Source organism: Melitaea cinxia, chromosome 4, assembly GCF_905220565.1.
Source record: "Melitaea cinxia chromosome 4, ilMelCinx1.1, whole genome shotgun sequence".
Taxonomy (NCBI): Eukaryota; Metazoa; Arthropoda; class Insecta; order Lepidoptera; family Nymphalidae; genus Melitaea; species Melitaea cinxia.
The window spans coordinates 1,069,899-1,093,314 of NC_059397.1; the positions used below are offsets into that span (position 1 = coordinate 1,069,899).

A 23,416-nucleotide genomic window follows, 5' to 3' on the forward strand; every position below is an offset into this window, starting at 1 on the left:
TGTTTCAGAGATACAAATAGCCGAAACAAACAGACGACAGAGACACAGACAGTCAGACAGACTATATAGTAAAAAATGTTATTTTGGTATGTGTACCGTGTATACATTAATATGCATTAAGTAAAAAGCGATTATTTTAATATTACAAACACTCCAATTTTATTTATTTGTATAGTAAGAAGATTTAACATATTTTTACTTAATCATCACATAAGGAAATATTATCACGTTTTTTTACAATAATAAAATAGATCGTAATTTAATTTTCGATAAAAACAAAATCTCCTACATATACGGAAACAACAAACTCAGTTTTAAAAAAAACAGTCTGAAATCGCATCGAGTAAACAACGTGTGTTCGTTATGGGCAAGGAGATTTTTATCCCACTGATTTATTTAAACGGAATAAATAAATAATTGTTAACAGTGCTCCTAAAATTAGGTCTGAAATACGACTAATTCAATCTTTGTGCGATAGAGAGGTAAATACGAATATGCATATGCGTGTAAGAGATGGACACACTGTCACCCTAGCACGAGTGAATGCATCCACGATACCGTTCGCAGAAATACGTGCCATTGTTTCAATATTCTTAAATTCTATGTACTTTCAAACGTCATTTTCAAATCTCGAAACGAAATAAACGCTTGTGATTGGTGGTTTGTTTTTTCACTTTTCATTGTATTATTCTATCATTTTTTATGATAAAAAATCGTGTCATAGTTCAAAAATAGTTGTATAAAATTAATACAAACAAACATTCAATAAAAAGGTAAAAAACTGCACGCGGTTCTCTCAAATGGTTACAAGCAGAATGTACGCTCATTACAGCGTTACGTGCGTTTTAAAATATGAAAATTTTCAAAATTTTATTAAAATATAACCGAATGCAACGCAATAAATCGTCAATGCCGACGGTACAGTCACACGTGTGGCACAACGAGGCTTATAATGAATAGCCGTCGCCTGCCGCGATATTTCAACGAATTAACAAATGGCCCGCTGTCGGACGGCGCGCTGGGTTCAATTTTTCTGCGCGCCGTACCTAACTACCTGATGTACATGCGGTTGATGCTTCGCTGATGGCTGATACGACAAACAAATGTACATACACTGTCGTTTTAGTGAATCTTTTCGTTTGGAGGTTTGCATATCAGATGTTTTATTTACAAGAATATGTTTGGAAAATATACGTTAAGATAACAATCTTATGAGTGTTCAGTTCACATACTGATTTCAAAACTGTTTGGATAGTTATGTTCTGAAATGTTCCATCGCTTCCTAAAATAGTAGATAATAATAGATGTAAAAAATCACAGATTAAATATTCATTACTATTATATTTGTAGATAATGTATGTAAAACTTAAAGTTTGTGTTGGAGCTAATTCCCTAAACTTAAATTGATTTTATAATTAATTTTTCCACATTTTTCTGGGTGTAATAACTACTTTTCAAGTTTCAAGGCTTTTTTACCAAAGTTGCTACACCTCTTATTTCCAAACGTTGCCTGCCGTACTACGAAAATGATACTTTTAAGCATATCTAAAAAGGATCAAAAAAGGTTTCAAAAAAGGATTTCAATTTTTATCGAAAAGTAATATTAGCTAGCAAACGACAAAAATCGACTTCAATTACATCGACAAGTACAACGTAAGGAATCCAGGATCTGATTATGGCATCCCAGAGAAACCGAATGGAGTCTTCGAAAATCGTAGTGACGACTAGTGCGTTTGTTAATTTTGTTCGTCTACTTACGATCTATGCTGTGTGGTTACGGCATTAAAGAATATAGCCACCCCCTTCCGTGGGTGTCGTAAGAGGCGACTAAGGGATAATACAGTTCCACTACCACCTTGGAACTTTTAAAAAGCCGACTGATGGCGGGATAACCATCTGACTGCTGGCTTTGAAATACACAGGCCGAAGACGGGCAGCAGTGTCTTCGGTGCGACAAAGCCAGCCCTGCGGTCATCAACCCACCTGCCCAGCGAAGTGACTATGGGCAAAATACATGAGTTCACGCATTTTTGGCTCGAACTTGTGGATGCCTATGTCCAGCAGTGGACTGCGATAGGCTGAAGTGATGAAGAGAGTTTTTTTTTTTACAAGTGATATATATACATCGACGGGCTTATGAACCCATATCCTTTTTTATTCTAAAAACATGCAATTTTTATTTATTTGTTTTTTTTTTATTACAAGGTAGGCGTTACTCAGCAACATCGCTGTTCAAGTTAGACTATGTTTTTAATGTCTCCAAAAGAGATGTGAGTCCACCGACCGGTTCTTATTCTAATTATGGTACAATTTCTGTTTTTTTTTTTTTTTTTTTTTTTTTTATTAATATTATATTTTTAATATTATAAATATATATTATTAATCTTACATTATTTACATGCGTAATCGTTTTCTTAAAAATATATTTTTTAATATTATCTATATTACCACCACCTTACTCCTTCCAAGCAAAGCAACCTATTCGAATTTTATTTTGACATCTCGAAAATATTCTCAACGACGGCGGTGTCTCTATTATGAATCGCCATGTTGAGACTATGCTCGAGGATGTCTTTTTCTGTATGATGAAGAGAGTAGATAACGATCAGAAAATGGAAACTGTATAGAAGGATATATTCTCTAATAATACTTTATTTTATTGATGTGATGATACCTACAGCAACACCTATATCAGGATCCAGGATAAGGATATGTCCAGTAGTGGACTGCGAAAGGCTGATTTGATTACTTTCTATATATATCGATGTATACTTGTCGATGTAATTGGTCGTTTTTTTGTTTGTATTTTTAGTCTCTTAAAGTATATGTAGCATCATCGTATAAATATAGATAGTAGAATAATTGAGTAAATAATACGGATATAATACAGATTCATCTGCATATTTAGTGCCACCGCTGCCCGCTCAGAAACGCCTTGATAATAGCTTGTGATTGTTATTATGGACATTTGAATATTGTAAAATTTAAATTGCCATGCATACTGAGCGGGCGGTGCATAATATCATAGGGATTGTACGGGGTGTAAACGACGCCATGACTTAATTAGGTGATGGGATTTGAATGAGATTAGACTATCAATCGTATAGTCTGAATGTTACCACGATTATATGTCTTGCCTTTTTAAGAATTTTAATGATATTTAGGGGATGACTCTATATTTTTTAAACAAAAGCAAATAGTCGACTTCGTTATATTAAGTTTTTAGACGACGCGTTGGCGCAGCGGTCATAGCACTGTCTGTTGCGCTGGCGGTCGCGGGTTCGATTCCCGCTATCGACAGATATTTGTATTGACCATATAGATGTTTGTTGTGGTCTGGATGTGTGTGCCTGTGTATTTTATGTGTTTCCGGACCCCCATGACCCACTACACGGGAGTAAATCCTACACATCCAAGACGGGAGTGTGATGGGTTTATTTATTATTATTTATTTATTTTTAACTTTTTTGGTATTCTGTTCATTTAATTGATATTTTTTAAGGCATTCCGCTAAGTTATCTTGTCTCGAGTTTGTTTATTTTATCCATAGTTTTTTTTTTTATAATAGTTTCAGCCGAAGTAGTGAAATATGTGTGTTATGGCTTAAAAATATTATCCTGAATGTAAGGCAAGCAACTGAATTATTAGATTACTATCAAAGTGTTAATATTGGTATACGGACGACGTATATTAGAGGATTTTCGAAGTAAAACTTCTTTACGCACTCTTAAATTGAGGAGTAAACTAAGGAACGGAAGTTGAGAGGGAGATATAAGTTAGTGAAGATAGAAAGAGAGGGAGATATAAGTTAGTGAAGATAGAAAGAGAGGGAGATATAAGTTAGTGAAGATAGAAAGAGAGGGAGATATAAGTTATTGAAGATAGAAAGAGAGGGACATATAAGTTAGTGAAGATAGAAAGAGAGTGAGTTACGTTTCGTATATTACTGTAGAAGCGTAAGATGTTTTACTTTAGTTGTGTGGTTTAAAACATACTCGTTTTTTTGTATATTAAATATTATCATATACTGAGGTATACCTGTAACTGAGGTAGGGCACAGCAGGAATTTCCTGCTCAAAATATGGAGCAGCCCAACTGGGGTAGTACCTCGACCTTACAGAAGATCACAGTAAAATAATACTGTTTTCAAGCAGTATTGTGTTCCTGTTGGTGAGTAAGGTGACCAGAGCTCCTGGGGGATTGGGGATTGGGTCGGCAACGCGCTTGCGATGCTTCTGGTGTTGCACGCGTCTATAAGCTACGGTAATCGCTTACCATCAGGTGAGCCGTAAGCTTGTTTGCCGACCTAGTGACATAAAAAAAGGTCATATATAAACACTAAACAGCCGATGTGCTACAATATTTTATTACCACTGTAGCACTAAAAATACTTGACCAGTCATACTTGAACAGACTTCTAAGTCTTCTAAGACTAGCAAAGAAGACTTAGAAGTCTGTTTATTCGTGGAAAATATCACTTTCATGATCAACAGTTCTTAAAACTACATATACATAAAAATTATATATACAATACACTCGAGCTATCGATTCAGTCTGTAACATTCCACGGCTGGGAATAAGCCTCTTTCTATACGTAGGAGAAGGGGAAAATGTGTACATTAAAATATAATATAGTCAATATAAAATATATCCTCAATAATAATTCGATGTTGTCACGTATTTCAAATTAATGAATGGGGGGTAGCTCTTTCGAAAATCCTCATTCCTCATCCGACAGGTGAATACCCCTGGGGGTCAATTATTTCCGTAGAAATAGACGCTGCAAGCGGATTGGAAAGGATCGCGGAATGGATTTATTTAAAGTTGGGTGAAAATAATCTTTAAATTATTTGAATTTGAAGATAAAGCTAGAGTATTGTAAAGTTCTCTTTGATTTATTGTTCGATTAGATAATCTTAGGATTATTTCTCAATTCTCAAATTTCATTTTTTGTTGTTTTATAGGGTTATTTTATCAAGAATGAGTTGTTCTTTTATAAATGTTAAGAAGAGCACACGAGAGTGAATATATGAGTGTTATCGCCACTTTATGAATTGCCTAGTTTATTGGAAAGAGTCAACATAACGTTTGTCCTGAACGATGTAAAACAGCACAGCATGTCCAATTTGTTAATAAAACACGTTTTTAAAAATGACTTAATTCAATAATCGAAAACGAATCGTACGACTTAAAATTAAATATTTACATGTTGAAGTATTCAGGCAACGGTCGAACATGTTTAATAAGAACAAAAATATCAAAATATATCCACGGAATTATCGTTCATAAGACTAAAGAAATAAATCCGAGAATCACTCGATGGAATAACCGAACAAATCGTAAGTAACTTCATTTGCATGGCCATTATGCATTTCAATAACCTTTTCATTTCGTTCAAATAATGCGTCGTAATTGGTTGGGAGTCTGTAATTTCAGCCCTTTGGATCGCGACGATTATTAGGACGATATTATCAATAGTGGGCACGTGACCGCCACGTGACCTCTAGTTGCCTATTACTGTTACTTTTGTAGCATTATTTAAAGCAATTTGACGTTTGATTGCGTTTATTGTTCTTTGATGATTTTTTTAGTAATTGTTATTTATTTTAGGAGTTGGTAATCTTAAGGTTATTGTTATTATTTTTATTAACTGCACAGTATAGGTCATTTTTTCTCATGTAATCATATTGTTGTAAAAATTTAAATTTGTGTATAATATTCTTATGACAATCAAACGCCTTTAGATAATTTATTTTAACCACTTAACGCTAGCGCTAACGGCTCAGTCTGTAACATCTCATTGCTGGGCATAGGCCTCTTTCCCCATGTAGGGGAAGGACTAGAACTTAATCCACCACGCTGCTCCAATGCGGGTTGGCGGATATATTCCTTACTATGAGTAACGATCGCTATCAGGTGTACATGGTAACAACCGGGATCAACAGATTAACGTGCTCTCCGATCCGAGTCATGTTGAGATGACCCACAAGGACTAAAAACCAGACTAGTTACGAATTCTGACTAAAATTGGGTACGGGAAGATATCGTAATAGTGTATATATAATATTATGACGATATGACGACGTGTTGGCACAGCAGTCATAGCACTGGCTGTTACTCACGACAGACATTTGTATCGGCCATATAGATGTTTGTCGTGGTCTGGGCGTTGTGCTTGTGTATTGTGTGTGTTTCCGGACAGGAGAAAATCCTACTGGGGGATCCGTTAAGTATGAAGCGTTTATTAATTATTAAAAAAAAATCCGTAACAAACCAATATGCTTATTAAGTGTATTCTCAAATTCATGTCTCAATGATCTGGTCCATAATAAACTCCTGTAAAAAGTTCGTGCATATCCGAAGGATCGGACAGGTCCGGTTGAAGAGTTATCATGAAGTAGAACGGATGGTCTACGATCATTTCTATGGATCTTGAGTCTCTATGAAAATGCTCATCGTCGAAGAGTTCTGTAGGAAATAATATTTTTTTAAAATAACGAATTAAAAATATATGGTATTTGGGGCAGCAACGATCAGTCAAACTACGGAGATCTTCGAATAAAACAACGTAGACTATTTTGAAGTACTTTTAATATCGCGATTTACAGTTTTTCTCAAAATTTATACAAAAGAAATGTTAGGGGCGTTTACTTTAATTTCGAAATTATTTTTCTGGTCACCATCTAAATGAATTTACGCAAAAAAGAAACCGAATCGATTGCTTTAGCGCCACACAGTGGACAACGAAGGCAGCCATTCAAATCTTCACGGGTAGCCCCCCCACGTGCACACTAGATGGGGTTGCTTTTGTTAAGTCGCGACAGTGTTTGTTTATGTCAGAAACTTCTCAACTGATTTTGTGTTAGTCAATAAATTAATAGACAGATAAATAAACAAGTAATAAATAACCAAGTCCTTTTCTTTTTTGTAAATTTTGTTTGGGTTTTATGTAAGACTTAGATTTAAAAATGCTTTTAAACGTACCCTGTAAACGTCTGAAACGCTAAGAATATCACAAGCGCATTGCCGACTTTACACCGCTGTCAACACAGCGCTTCTTTAGAAGTATTGACTACCTTACTGATCACAGGAACACAACAATAGTTGGAAAAAAATTTTTTTGCGGATAATCTTTTGCAAGGATATGGGACTTCTTCAGTCAGGCTGCTCGTAATTTCGAGCATTTTTTTGCTCTGTCTTAATGTATCATTGTTGAACGTTAATATTATGCAAGTGTGTGTATGTATGTTTTAAGAGAGATATTTTTCAAGTAATTCAAATCTTAGTAATTTACAGAAAGTACCTCGTACTGGGGTTTGTCTAAAAATTCCCATTTCATCAACGTCAATAAAACTCTGCTGCTTCATTTTGCTTATGTACATGTTTTTAGCTTTACTATTTTCTTTTAAAATTGTACTTAAGCCCGACTCGCTTTCATTGAAAATTTGTTTCAATCCAATCTGAAATGACTTAATATTTTTATACGTCAATGGAGCAAACGCATATCCAAAATAAATTTTCTTTTTAGAAAAACATTTTCACCTTTTTTAAGTGTTTATTCCATTCAATATTAGTTTTAATCTTGAATCTCGGCAACATTAAGTTTATAGTTTCATATCGCATTCTTTTGTAAAATTCCTTGAGAAGATCTGGATTATGTGACAGATTCAACAAAAATTTCTCCAAACCGTTAGAGATCTGTGGTACCACAATCGTTATTGACAATCCGAAGCTGGCCAATTTAATATTTATACTCTGAAATCAATAACATATTTAGTAACCAAACTAAGCTTTTTTAGAAGACTAACATATCGAAGAACAGTAATTAAAATTTTTATTTCCATCATTGTAGGCTAGATGCATGTTTATGTATTTTTATAATGGAATGTGAATCATCGCTTGGCTTACTACTTAAGTACGCCTTCCACAGACTATATTTTCAAAATTAAGGACTCGAAATTTTAGGCTAAACATTTAAAAAACATTATGATATGAAAGTGGTAAACAAGTTTACGGTATATTTGATGGTAAAACGATACCATAGCCTACAAACGTTTGTAACACCAGAAGTATTGCAAGCGCGTTACCGACCCTCCCTCAGAGCATTGGCCACCTTTCTCACAACAGGTACACAACACTCATGAGTGCTGTTTGGCTGTCATCTTCGTTAAGGTCGAAATACTTCCCTGGTCGGGCTGCTCTCAAAATTTTGTGTAAGATACTGTATCCTGTCTCAATGAAATACAAGTTGTTACGTTTTTCATTTGGTTGTTCTGTCTAATTCTTTATACCTGTGTGTTAGTCATATCATCGTTTAAGTAAGAATATGAGCTAGTTTTCGACATCATCGGAAGCATGGAAATATTTCCATCGTGATGGCGAAACTTCATAGTTTTCGTCAGCCTTATATCGAATGGAAACTCCCAAGTGACCTGGAAAATACATACAGAGTTAAATGCCTGTGTAGTCTGCGATGTTTAACGTGATGGGTCACGTATCTTTTATGTTACTATCGTATTAACTTTAATTTTGTTGTTTTTCAAGTCATTTTAATATCGGCTCTTAATACTGCCCTTTTGTAACAGTACAAAGATGTAAAGATAGGAAAACCTGTTATTGGCCTAATTATTCTTAATATTATGTTAAATTATATATACGAATTGTTACGCTGTTGGTTTTAAAAAAAAAATGCATTAGTTATATGGTTGTATTGTGCTTGTAGAATAACTTTAGCCTTTTTATTTTCAATCGAGTTTTGAATTTATTTGACACATTTTTTGTAACTAAGTTCGCAAACGTAAGGCTCACCTGAATGGTAAGCGATTACCGTAACTTATAGACATCTGCAACACCAGAAACATCGCAAGCGCGTTGCCGACCCTATCTCCAAATTCCTCCAGGAGCTCTGGTAACATTACTCACCAAAAGCCAACAAACTTACTCACTATTTTGAACGGAGGGTTTCCTGCTTTACTCTAGCTCAGTCAAAATGTGTATAATTTATGTAACCCATATTAATATAATTATGTAACCCATTGAAATAGCTTGAATATATTTAGTAATTTCTTTCTTTATTTTTGATACTTGATTAATGCGATTTACAAATAATTTTTAACCTAACTACCAAATAATTTCCTGCTATACCCTACCTCAAAACTTACCTAACCCTACCTCAAAAAATCGTGTACCTTTAAATATGCTGCACTTATGACTAAGATTGAGGTTTTATTATTAATTTCTTTTGGATCCAGTACTTCGTGTATACGTTTCAGTGTTGCTCGTTCAATCTGAAGGAAAAATAAAATAAAAGCAGTTTTTTGTTAAATCATTTTTAGTTGCGTAGCCAAAACAATACCAGAATCGGGTAATTTTATCGTGTCACGAGACAATAATTAGTAGATTTTACTTGTAACCGATTAACTCATACAATAAAAGATCAGTCAAATTATATTAATGTTAATAGTTAAATCTGTGGTGTGGCTACGGCAGTAAAGATCATAGCCACCCTCTTTCTTCCCGTGGGTATCGTAAGAGGCGACTAAGAGATAACATAGTTCCACTACCACCTTGGAACATAAAAAGGCGACCGATGGCGGGATAACCATCCAACTGCAGGATTTGAAATACACATGCTGAAGACGGGCACCAGCGTCTTCGGTGCGAAGTCAGCCCTGTGGTCACTAACCCGCCTGCCCAGCGTGGTGACTATGGGCAACACACATGAGTTCACGCCGTTTTTGGCGCGAACTTGTGGACGTCTATATCCAGCAGTGGACTGCGATAGGCTGAAATGATGATGATGATGGTGACATAAATATATAATTTAAAGATAGAAATATATATTTAACAAACACTAATGTACATAAGTGGTGACAAGTAGCAAATTTTTCCAGAGAAGCTTTAGATAGAAAAGTCTGAATAAAGAAAAAATGAGAAGTTCATTGTTATTATCAATTAATTATTGTCCGAGTAATTGAAATGCAATTGTGATTAGGACGTTTCACTCTGTAAAGTTTTCTTCCTAAATACGATTTGGTTAAAAAAAAAATACGTAAAATAGTAAATATATATTGTGTCTGAATAAAAAAGAACCAATTTAACTAGATGCGAAATGAAGGAAAAAAATATTTTTTAATAATTTTTTTATTTAGATAGGATATGAGAACCTTATTGGTTAACTATGAATAAAATATGTGAAATAGTTATCTATTTTACTTACTCCTTTATTTATAAACGAAACAGCCGTCTGTGGGTTATCAAAACCGACCTTATCGACTCTTACACCATAATCCGGGCCATGAATAACAAACCGAGGATCGACTTCGTTCGTGTAGTTCAATATTATTTTGTTTATTAACATCACATCGATGTCTTTAAGAGGTGTAATCACTTCTTTCAGATTCATAAAACAGTTCTGTGCATGAAATTAGCAATTAACATTATTTCAGTCAGTCAGTCAGTTCAGCCTATTGCAGTCCACTGCTGGACATAGGCCTCCCCAAGTTCGCGCCAGACATCCTAGTTTTCCGCAATCCTCATCCAGCCTACACAGGTAATCTTACGTAGATTAATAATATCGATCAATCAATAATTCTCTTTTATGGAGATAACCCATAATTTTTTTCTTTTTTTTTATATTTCTTCTATTTAAAAAAAATCGTTTTTCGTATTTTAAAAACCTTGTAATGCGATGTAGGATGAATGTGTGAGAAGGTGTATTAAATAAAATAAATAGATATTCTTCTGTCAAAGTCTCCCGAGGACAAGTGATAGCCACATCCCATAACTACGTATAACACATAAAATTAAAATAGGACATTGCTAAGCTCCCTTGACTGGTAAGTGGGAATGTATAATGAGAATAGTAGAGAGACGAGGATGAGGAAGTTGGGGAGAGAAGAGTTGGTTGTTGATTTTCACGTTTCTAACGAATCTAATTTTAGCTTCGAGTACATGTCGGGCCGGGATGGGAACCCGGTCCTGCTAGACATGGCGTCGTCGGGATTGTTCAGAGGTGAGCCGGACAGTCCCATGGAGGAGAAGTCTCGTCTTTTCACCGAGACCAGGCTGTCGCTGGAGGGATCCTGTTGCCTGCAGATCCGGGACCCTCCAATTAAAGCGGTTGAAGGCTCCCGCAGGGGTTTTGGTCGGTAGTGCACCCCCAAGTGCTAAGCCGACATACGGTCTAGGAATGCCTACCCGGGCATCCTGGATATCACCCGTAAATGGGTTACTCTGCGATATCAAAAAAAGCTTCGAGTACATGACGATTACTTACTGTGTTACTAGATTTAATTCCCAGTATCGACAAAAGTTCATTCCTAGAACTTCCCGACGCCACTGAAGTCAGCTTGCATAAAGGAAAACGTACCAATAGAGATGAAACCACAAGATTATGTTTAGGGTTGTCTAGTATTGCTTCCTGTAAAACAATAAAAATTTACAATATCAGTAGGTTTTATTAAATTTCGACACTTTTCGTTTCGCCCAGTAGTAAGATGTTACTATGGCTTATGACGCCTGCTACGACAGTACCATCACGTACGCGCTTTGCCGACCTTAACCCCAATGTCAACATACAATATCACCAAGAATCAACCTTACCACTGTTACACGACACTTCTTCAGAGCAGTAACATTGAGGTACTTGTTTTCTAATGTTTACGCGAATTTCATTCATTGTAATTAAATGAATTTTTCGAATTTTATCGCGGTTTATTAAGTTTTTAAATTACCCGACTTTTCAGATACATTACAGTAACCATGGTCATGAGAGGACTGTAAAGTATCCGAAACGTCACGTATTTAAAAATTAATAAGCCACGATAACATCCGAATAAGTTGTTTCATTATAATTGATGTATTTTTCTACAGCTTACATTTCTTTCATTAAATTCCGATTATTTTTAAATAATTTAAATTAAAACTCACCAGAGCCAACCTCTTGTTTAAACTATTAAACGTTGTTTCACAAAAAGTATTCATGATCAAAATAAATGAAAATAACACTGAAAAAGTTTATAAATTAGCAGATACATTCTTTTAATACAAAAATGTGACAGAATATTATTTATTTTACCTAATCGCGACATATTTAATTATATTTTATTGGTGAAACTGCGCATGCGATTGCTATGCCGATGGCTACGAGTTTGTTGCGAAATGCCACCTGACTGAAAACGTAGCTGTCACCGTCCCATTTATAAACCATTAAATATGACCCATAGTCAAATTAACATATAAATACTAATTAGTATATTATGTAGTAAGTACAACTGCAAAATGCAACGGCAAAAAGATAAATTTGAAAGAATTTTCAACAGTCCAGTTACGATCAGATTTTTTTGAGATCTTTGTCCAACAAGTCAAATATCAATGAAAATATAATATTTGCACATCATTACAGCCTATACAGTCCACTGCTGGACATAGGCCTCCACAAGTTTACGCCAAAAATAACGTGAACTCATGTGTTTTGCCCATAGTCACCACGCTGGGCAGGCGGGTTGGTGACCGCAGTACTGGCTTTGTCGCACCGAAGACGCTGCTGCCCGTCTTCGGCCTGTGTATTTCAAAGCCAGCAGTTGGATGGTTATCCCGCCATCGGTCGGCTTCTTAAGTTCCAATGTGGTTGTGGAACCTTGTTATCCCTTAGTCGCCTCTTACGACACCCACGGGAAGAGAGGGGGTGGCTAAATTCTTTAGTGCCGTAGCCACACAGCAATATTTGCACAAGTTCAGAAAACACGAGAAAGAGCCGAATAAAAATTAAATTCAAGAAAGACACAAATAAATTGTCAAAACGCGTGATATTTAATAAAATTGTAAACTTAATTTTTTCGTTTTTACGAGTAAATATTTCGAACGTTTTTAAACATTTTTTATATATATTATATAACTTTTGAAAATTCATAACCTGTTTGAAAAAAAAATGCCTTTAATAAAAGCAACAAATACACGTAAAATATTTCGACCAATAATAAAATGAGTTGTAAAATTTTATTATCGAGTTTATTATTTACGCAGCAGTTTATATTCTGCTATTTTATGGGAAAATGTAAAATACGAATAGAACGCCGAATGACCAAATCTTGTTGGTACTTATAAATTCCTATTGTGGTTTATGTTAGTGCCGCATTAAAAGTTATTGAATATAAAAATTTCAAACAGAAAACTAGCAGTGACTAATTGAACTAGTATACCTGAACACTGTATGTTATACATACAAGCTGTACAAACGACTTGGTTTGCAATTACACGGTTTGGTTGTATCCCCTTTTCTGAGGGTACTATGTCGAATTTCGGGATAAAAAGTATGTGATATCCTAGCTCGTAGTATAGATTCAAATGATGCCAAAATTTATTGAAATTCATCAAGCGATTTCGGAATGTTACACGTTCAATTTGCAGATGTACTGATTAAAAAAAATATACAATACAGTATTAGCTTTAGTATCGATAATAGAGAGCTCTTCAAGGAATTTCTAAAATATCTTGTAAAGAATTATACATATTACAGATTTATTGTAACAATAGATAAAAGTACACATGCCCCAGCAACAACTTTAGTGGCTAATTTATTATGCTAAGATAGTATTAAATATCCTTTTAGTAAGCTCTGGACCTCTTTTAAAGATCAGCAGCAAATGACTCCAACAGCTTATTTATTAATTAATTAATTTATTTATTTGAGGCTCATCAACGCAAAGTACACAGCAAACTATCTTGCTTACGTACATTTTGTTAAAATGTTCGTGTACCCGCAATTACAGATGGGCACAGTATTTACAATACTGACGCTCGGATAATTAATCAAATAGTAATACATATTCTTAAAATTAGTCACATTTAAATGTGATTGTACAATAATGTTAGCAAATTTTCAAAACGTCGCGTTTGTTAATTATATCAGTAAAATATGGTTATTCTAGATTAAAAATAATTTACAGTTTGGCCAACTTAATAATTTAACAATTTCTTAGGTCTTTAAGACAATGATTAAAAAAAATAGTAATAATAAATATAACAAATAGAGAACACAGAAAACATCAAAAGTGTAACATAGTCAATAAATGAGCAATTGTAGTTGATTTGATTACTAACAAAAAACAATAAACAACAAGAACAAATATCTAAAATCTGAGAATCAACTATAATACATAACAAGATCAAGAGAACCCCTCCATATTTCAACAGATATGTTACACAATTATACAATGGTCAATAAAATTATAATAAAAATATTAAATTCACAATCGTAATATTTTCAAAATGTCACAACATGTTCACAATTAATGACCAAAAATAAAAATAATAGAAGTTTAAAAAAAAAAACTTATTTATAGCCGATTTTCCATGATTTCGTCAATAGTAAGTAAAATTAAATTTAGAATTTAAGAAAAAGGAAACCATCACCTACACCTATTATTTATCAAGTTATATAAAAAATAAAGTATACCTGCAATCATTTGTAATGTCGGCTTTTATGATAAGATTAAATTACAATGTCATTCTTTATAATTATTTAATATATTATACTGTCGTTCTTTATAATCAATTAAAATGAAATAATTAATAACGTCACATTATTTTGCCCATTTTAATTAAATAGAGAATAAAAAATAAATTAAAGTACAGTTGATTCAATCAAGGTTAAAATCTAATATTAACTGTTCCGATTTATAATATTTCCATATTTTAATGTCACAATATGTCGTAATAATAATTTACTGACAAAATATTGTTAATTATTAATATTTTTTATAAATGGCTTATTAATCTCGCAGTAAAGAAACGACTTTCACCAAGATTGCTCCCGAGATAAGAGACTCCCGGAGTCGATAATGTAACCGTAGTCCGCTCGGCTCGCTTTGACGGGCGAATCAAATAAGTCGTCGCAGAGAGAATAGTAATAAAATTGAATTGAGCGCCTGCCCAGATGTAGCTACGGATTTATCGCTCGATAAATGTCGAGGTACACTTGGTTATTTTAATACTGTTTATTTTTTTAGAAGTATAGTTTGTATGTTTGTTTTTTTATACTAAAATTAATATACATTATATTAGGTATTTTTAAATTAAGATAGATTATGTATTTGAAAGTTTATATATATAATAGATATTTAGGTTTATATAAACTTGAGTATTCGTGTAAAATGTGATACGTACAACGACTAAACACTTTTAGGGCCTGTTCTCCCCTTGTCTAGTTAATCCTGCAAACTAGTTACGAATAAACTTATCAGCAAGAGATAGAATAGGCCATGAGGACTTGTTTTTCCTCAATTAACAAACTATAACGTTTGGATTGACAATTGCAAAAAGAAACATCATAGCATCATCGGTCAAAGAGTGACACAACAAGTGAGACAGTCTTTAATGTATTTCAATTTAGGATATATTATTGCACCTGCCATAATAATAATAATCGTTTTAAAGATTATAGTTTTAAGACTCACGCAATGGCCACAGCATGACTTCGATCACATAAGAGAAATATTTGTTGTAAACCGTACATTTGTAATTGTGTTGTATGTGTATCTAGAACCCTGACATAGCTTTGAAATTGTCACTCAACTAGGCTCCTAGTCCTAATGCTATCGTGTAGTATGATGTAGTTCTTTATATAATAGAACACTATAACCTTCACATACAACATAAAGCAGAAGTAGCGGCTACGCACATGTATATAATTATACTGCACCCTGTGCACCACAATCTTTATGTTCGTCGCGCGCTCGCTTACACATCCGTTGAGCTGCATCCAATATGTTTCCGAGAATATTGTCTTTAACAGCTCCATTATACCGACGATAGATTGTGTGGAAACCTTCTTACTCGCCTACATATTGCGCTAAAGAAAATCTTTATCTTGTTGCATGAATATCTTGTGTTCTTTTCCACATTTCTCCGATTCCAAACTGTTTCATACGCTGGTTACAAATGTATTTTATTTGGTATTTGCTCGTTTTTGGAATAAGTGTCTATTTTTGATAGAAATAGCTGGTTTAATGTGCCGTCATTGGTTGAAAACCTTGTGATTTAGCTAGAGAAGATAAAAATGTAAGCGCATAACCGCTTAATAAGGTAGGACTGAGCAGGAAATTTTTTGCTCAAAATCTGAAACAGCCTAACTGGTTAACTACCTCAAACTTACAGAAGATGGCAGCCAATTACTATTGATTTTAACCCTTAGCTGGATTTGCTATTTTTGGCAACATACTTGGAGTCGGGGGTCAAAAGTTACCTTATCGGTGTTGTAAAGTATTATAAAAAAACTATCAATGTGTATTTAATACTTCGGTTTATTTATTTTTTTATTTAGTTTACTAATTAACTACACAGTTTTCAGATGTAATTATACTTTTTAGTGTAAATTATTTATGTTTTTAATAATATTAACTTTTGTCTAGTTTTTTATAATTATTTGAACAGTATCAACTTCAGTCATTAATTACAAAGGAAATTTTATTTATATCGCGTTCTACGAACTTCTACGAACCTAATAATAAAATATGGATTTTTTTTTAAATCAAGTAAAACTAAAAAATTGGCGCCCTAAACTTACTCTTCTAAAAATTCATTGACTTTAACCTCGAATTTGGAACAAGTTATATTGTTGGTTGTTCTTATTATATCTTCTTTTTCTTTATATTTCTTTTTCTTTGTCATATAAGCTTGACAAGTCAATATCTGTAACTGTCTCAAGTTTATCTAAGTCAGTCAGTAAGATATTACAAGAGCACACAAGATTACAGGGCCTTAGACCTCAAAGTTATTACCTAAAATAGTTTCATTGGGTCATTCTTGACCTCCGATTCCAGCTAAGGGTTAAGCAAAGTTGTGTGTCTGTGGTGAATAGCGTAGCTAAAGCCCCCGGGGATGCGTCGTGTTAGCAGTTAAGGTAACATCGCCAATGCCATTCGAAATTTGTGGGTGCTTACCACCTGGTGGACCATAGACTTTTTTGCGATCCTAGTAAAATAAAAGAATGTGTTATAAGGTCAGGCTTTCACATACATAAAGGTGTGTTTCTAAGTAACAAGTCTTTTGAACGCGGAATAAACCACCAATTAATTATTCTAGAACAAAATGCAAAGTTTGGCGTTGTATGTATCGTCTTCGTTAAATCGTTAATTTTTGGTTGGTACAATTGGACATTATTACCTAAACCTTTGACGATTAAATATTAAAGTATTGGGAACAATTATAATATCAAAAACTTTTGACTTGAACTGTTGCACTGCGGATGAAAATTTTATCTACATTTTTTAGTGGATACAATTAAGAGATGTGAATTATATTTCGCACTAGTATTTTCATGAACTTAATTTGTCTTTAAAATACATCTTATTTTTAACGGTAATGGAATGACATTGTAAGAAAAATCTAGGCTAGATACAAAATTCTCCAACACATTCATTCACCGACCCACAATGAAGCGATGCCAGATCAGGGAACTAAGCACACTGCTTCATAGGAAATGAGGTCTTTGCTCAATATGGGAACGTTTAAGGCCAAGTATTGATATAATGTATTTATAGCATACATAGTTGTAGGGAAAATTCTAGATTTGTCTTTGCGTCAACAGTCTAAGAAATTTATTTTCTAAAAAAATAAAAAAAATCTTAGTTATAAAACCTCATCTATATAGATTAACCAATAGAAGCAATAGCAGCAAGCTGGCCGAAAAATAAACTAAATTCCATAATTAATAGGAGAATACCTTAACTAGTAACAATAGATTTACAGCGTATTACAGGTACAGATTTTACTTCAGTAGTGGCACTAAATTATTATGGGGCACAAGAATAAAATCCTTTAAACATTAATACTAACAGAAATTCATCAGGAAACCTCGCTGGCATGTAATTGAATGAATATTCAGGCGTCTTAATCAATAGGAGCATTACGGAGGTCCTATAGAGGCACCCACCGGCCTGTGAAATTGGACTCAAAAAGACAAGGACGGTGATATGGAAAAGACATGAGAGAGAATGTGAGGGAAGAACTAAGCGGGTTTTATAAATCATTTTTCCTGCCACGACGAGGTTTTAGGCAAAGTACAAGCGGAAGACTAACGATAGTTATTAAATTTTATATCACCAAAACAATGGTAGCCGATAGTGGTTTTTTTTTTAAATAATATCTATTCAAATAAGAGTAATTAGGATAATACATTTAAAAGTAACTGTAACGGAACAGGCATTTATTTTTATTTAAAATAAAATTAAAAATACCGAGGTACTGGAAATATGAATAATGAAAATATGAATATATCATATTTAGTTTTTTTATTCTTATTAATAAAGAACGTGTAAGGAATTTTTAATATTGGCAAGTTTTATTTCTATTTGCTTAAAAAGGAAATTAACGAAAAAAAAAAATTAAAACTTTGAACATCTATTTTAGTTGTTAATTTTTAGAAATAGGCATTTAAATCTTTTATTAAAATTTAGTATAACGTACCGAGAATTATCATATGTCAGCTATGAGTATTACAGTTAATATTAATATTATATATATATTAATTTTAATGAAAGCAATGTCGCAAGCTGGCAAGCAGCCTTAGTTAGTAAAGCGCTGAATCGCGATTATTTCTCTGTGCGTTTAGTTAATCAATTATTCTAATATTTTTGTCGGAGACGTGTGCACGTTTGTGCTTTCATCTGAATTTACGACTAACGAGTCAGGCTCTGTTTTATTTTGCTGTGTGTTTTAACTGCTTCGTTTACAATAACTTCAATGTATTCATATGAACGGATTGAATTTTAAAATTTTACCATTTTTAATTATTCGGAAGACTGTATTTTTATAATAACTTACTTGATAAGCTAATAAATGAAAATATTTTGTATATAGCTAAGCTGTCGTGGAAGCTCGCGTTTAAATAAATTTCTTATGACCGATGTTTGCAACTGTATTTTTTACGTGTGTTAGTCATAACTATTTAATTTGTTGTTTATTTCATTGAATGGTTTTTCGACTGATTACATTGTATTTCTTGTCGATGTAAATTAAACTCTTTTTTTCCAAGCAAACACGATTAATAATTTTGTTAGTATATCTCTTAATACTGATGAATCCAATTTGGCAAGTAAATCTCTTTGGATATACTCTGAGGTATTATGTTTACGTAGCCATTCGTAATGATCTGAGTGATGCATCAGATCAAAAAGAAAAATGAAAAAACTATGTTCGACTGTAACAAATTCTATACTATTTTTAACCAACTTCAAAAAAAGGAGGAGGTTACTAAATCGACCGTATATATAGACGGTTATATATATATATATATATATGTTCGAGGAATACTCCGTCATTTATAAACCGATTTTGATAATTCTTTTTTTGTTGAAAAGGAGATATCCCTAGTTTGGTACCGTGATAAGGAAACCAGGATCTAATGATGGAATCTCAGAGAAATCGAGGATAACTCTCGAAAATCCGCATAACTTTTTACTGGATTTACCGATTTTAATGATTTTTTCTATAATCGAAAGCCGATGTTTATCATGTGGTCACATTTAAACTTAATCGAGATCTGACTACAACTTTTGGAGTAATCTTGCGTATTTACTTGACTAGTTAATTTAAAATTTAAACGGATTGATGGTCGTAATTGGCCTTTTTGATTATATTTCATTCCTGTTTGTTTTATAATTTTTTCTGTGTTGTGTACCACCCTTTATAAATAAATAAATAAATTATTTAATTAACAGGTTAAAAAATTGCTGTGATTAACTGAAAATATAAATTGAAGAAATATATAATTGAATCTGTATATATCTTTTTATAAATAAGATCAAACTTAATAACGTATAAAGCGAAGGACCTCCCAGTAATATAACCGGATATTTCATTTCCGTTTAATACACGAAAATAACTTTTTGAAAGCTCAGAGGAACTCACAGGGAAGTAATGATAAGGGATTATTTTAACTTCACCGCCTTTATTTTTAGTTTCATTAATTATGTATAAAACATTACGAATATGACTTTTAATTTTAACTTTTATTTGTATTAGATGTTTATTCTTGTTGTAAAAAATAAATTACGTTAAATTTTTTACGTATTTCTTTTTACAAATCTAATCTAATCTAAACTAATAAATAAAATTACGAGTAGAGCGTCTGTTTGTAATATTAAAATAACCGTTTTTTACTAAATGCATATGGATGTATCACGTTACATAAACCAAAATAACATTTTTAAGTTTTTGTCTATCTGTCTGTCTCTGTCTGTTTGTTCCGGCTAATCTCTGAATGGCTGGACTGATTTTGACGAGACTTTCACTGGCAGATAGCTGGTGTAGTAAAAAGTAACTTAAGCTACTTTTATTTTAGATACTTATTAATTTATTACTCTGCGAAATGAACACTAACTTTTTTGTTAATTTTCACGCGGACAAAGTCGCGGGCAAAGCTAGGTAGGAAATAAAATTTTGAATGGTCTATGCGTACATTGCTATAGTTATTAGAAACATATGTCATTATTAATTTAATGATTATAATTCTCACCATAAAGTACCAAAATTGGCATATATTATGTTTTCTTTAATTTGATAAAAGTAATTGTGTAACAGAATGTAGCCTTTGAAGTACTAATTTATTTATCAGTCTGTTTGTTTTCGTATGAACTTGCAATCAAAAGAGTCGTTTATTATTTATAGTTAAATTTTTAATATATTAAAAATAAAATTATTCGCAGGCAGCAGTGGAGATATAACAATAATTTTGTGTTCCCATTTCTTCTATTTCCATTGAAGTAGGCATAACAGGTAATTTTCTGCTGAAAAATTAGAGCAGCCCGCCTGGGGAAGTTTTTTTCTTACAGAACAATAATACAGCATAACAGCCAAATAATAGTGCTCTCAAGAGCTGCTGGGAAGGAGCAACGCGCTTGCAATGTTTCTGGTGTTGTAGGCATCCATACGTAACGGTTCTTGGCTACCAGTTAAAGTTAAGTTTAAGTTCCCAGTTAAGTACGCCGTATATTTGATTAAAGTATGAAAATTAAAGTATCAAAATCTACACATAAAGATTGAAACCAGTAGGAAACAAGCACTATAAGGAAAAAAATTGGTTATTATCTCAGTTTTCTAACTAGAAACGACAATCTTGAATTATGAATACATAATTGTGTTTACTAGCAAACGACAAAAAAAACTGACTTCAATTACCACCAGATCCTAGTTTTCTTATCATGGTACCACCCCTGGGATATTTCTTTTCCTAAAAAAAAAGAATTATTAAAATCGGTTTATAAACGACTAAGCTATCCCTGAACATACATTATAAAAATATATATATATATATATATATATATATATATATATACAATGTCGAATTGAGTAACCTACTCCTTTTTTGAAGTTGGTTAAAAACAGAGTTGTTTTCGACTATATCTATAGAAGAGTGGACTACATTTTGATTAGCCTTAGTTCCTATCAGATATTGCCTTAACCCTAACTTGGCGAGAAATGAGTCAGAGGGCCAGCAATCAATCGGGCGTCCAATCAAACTAGCTCCGATCACCTGAAAAAAGCAAAGAAATGTCCCCGATAACCGATTCCTCGCTAATAAGTTTGCTCGTTCTTGCATAGCAAAACGGGATTGGTCCAATTCGACTCTTAAATTCGCAATCTCTCGATCGCAATGCTCGTTTTTAGTTTACGCGGCCAATTCCTCTTTTTATGTCCTACTTGCTGGTATTCTTCAATGGTATTTTATTACCTATAGTTTCTACAGAATATAACTGTATTGAATTGGAATTATAGCACTTTTGTTAAATTATTAATAGATTCAACATAACGTCACACGTGATCATGGCGTCTCCAACGTTGTCGAAATAACGGGAATTTCAAAATGGAAATTTCTTATCATTATGTTAGTTTCATGGTAGATTGTTTGATTTGGATTTGTCACTTGGTCAAAGCTGTGAACGGAATTTACAAAAGGTTCGTGTGTTATCAACTAGTTGCGCTTACGTTTTGTATTATTTGAGATGTTAATGAGTGATATAAACGAGAATTTGACTGACGGGTGCGCTAATCAGGCACTTGTCTGGTCTTCTCAGTAGGTCACAAATGCGTTGATATTACATATAAACAAACACGAAATAAACAGTCCTCCCATGAGCATGGTTGTTGTAAAGTATCCGAAAACATAATAAACCGCGATAAAATCCGAAAAAGTTGTTTCATTATAATGGGTGAAATTCGCGTAAACATTAGAAAGCAATACGGGATAAACAATCTCTACAATTATTTTATTAACACAAAATTAACAAAAAAAATAAAACGAATTATCAACTGAATCAGGAGAATTATTGAATATTATTACAAATACTAGGCGTTTTTTTTAAACTAAGAAACTACTCAAAGTTATAAAATCCTATAGTTCAATATTATTTTGTACAGTAATATCAATATGGTGTATATCTAATTGTTCCCCTTTTCTTTAATGTTCAATGTATATATAACTTGCTAGCTGAAATTAGCAATTCATTAACCAAATATAAATTTCAGATTCAAGAAAATTTAAACACGTACTCAAATATACACACGTATATAATGTTATGTAAATGTAACAAGCGCGTCGCAACAAAGCAGCGACTCAGAGAGACAGTCCTACGTATTTGAATCTGAAATCTCCTTGCCAAAACTGCTCATTGATATACTGAAGCAATACTAGCCTAGCAGCTTTGCATTATCAGTGGGCAGCGCCAAGGCGATTTGAATTTCAATACGTAGCGCTACGCTCCGTGCTGTTTGGAGAGGAGTTCGGCTGCTCGGATTTTGTTGTACCGTAACTATCTTCGCGCCTGTTAGATGTGTAGTTTGTAAAACATGATTTGCAAGGTATATGAGTATATAGAGGGTCAGTTGACAGGGATTTATTTAATTCCGTATATGTACATACGAAGTTGAGGATGGATAGATAGGAGTGGTAAAGGTTTTATTTTGTTTATTTTATATCTTGATTTATTCTTAGTACCTGGGTGACCGAGCCTAGCTCGGTATTTTTAGTAAATCGTGTTTTTTGGAATTCATATTTAAATTCGAATTACGTATTTATAAAATATGAATAATACTTTTTTTTAAATAACGAGTGTGTCAGATTATAAGTAATGAAATAGTTAATTTATAATGTATCTATCTATATAGGAATGTATGTATGTCTATAGAGTTGTTTCACGTTATTATTGTTAATGTTGCTTGTTTTATTTTATTTCTTGTTTGGTGTATACTAAAGTGTAAATAAAGAAATGTAATATTTGATAATATAAGATGTGGGTAGGACTATACTTTTTTGTCGTCGTCTATAAAACGAGTGTTCGGACTCGATTGGGGATTCTTGTTTGACACGTCGACCGGTGCGGAGCTCTCGGGGAAAAAGATAAGTATTATTATGTAT

General features: G+C 33.2%; 1 protein-coding gene across 1 annotated transcript; it reads right to left on the reverse strand.

Moving 5' to 3' along the window:
* Positions 1–6,221: 6,221 nt before the first annotated feature.
* Positions 6,222–15,802, reverse strand: LOC123670086 (serpin-Z2B-like). The gene is made up of 8 exons (XM_045603595.1): positions 15,683–15,802; positions 11,279–11,422; positions 10,220–10,414; positions 9,189–9,287; positions 8,292–8,432; positions 7,543–7,755; positions 7,304–7,460; positions 6,222–6,468 (listed from the first exon to the last, which is right to left on the reverse strand). Exons 1-8 carry the CDS (start codon positions 15,800–15,802, stop codon positions 6,311–6,313), a joined length of 1,227 nt encoding a protein of 408 aa, XP_045459551.1. The 3' UTR covers positions 6,222–6,310.
* Between the last annotated feature and the right edge of the window lie 7,614 nt (positions 15,803–23,416).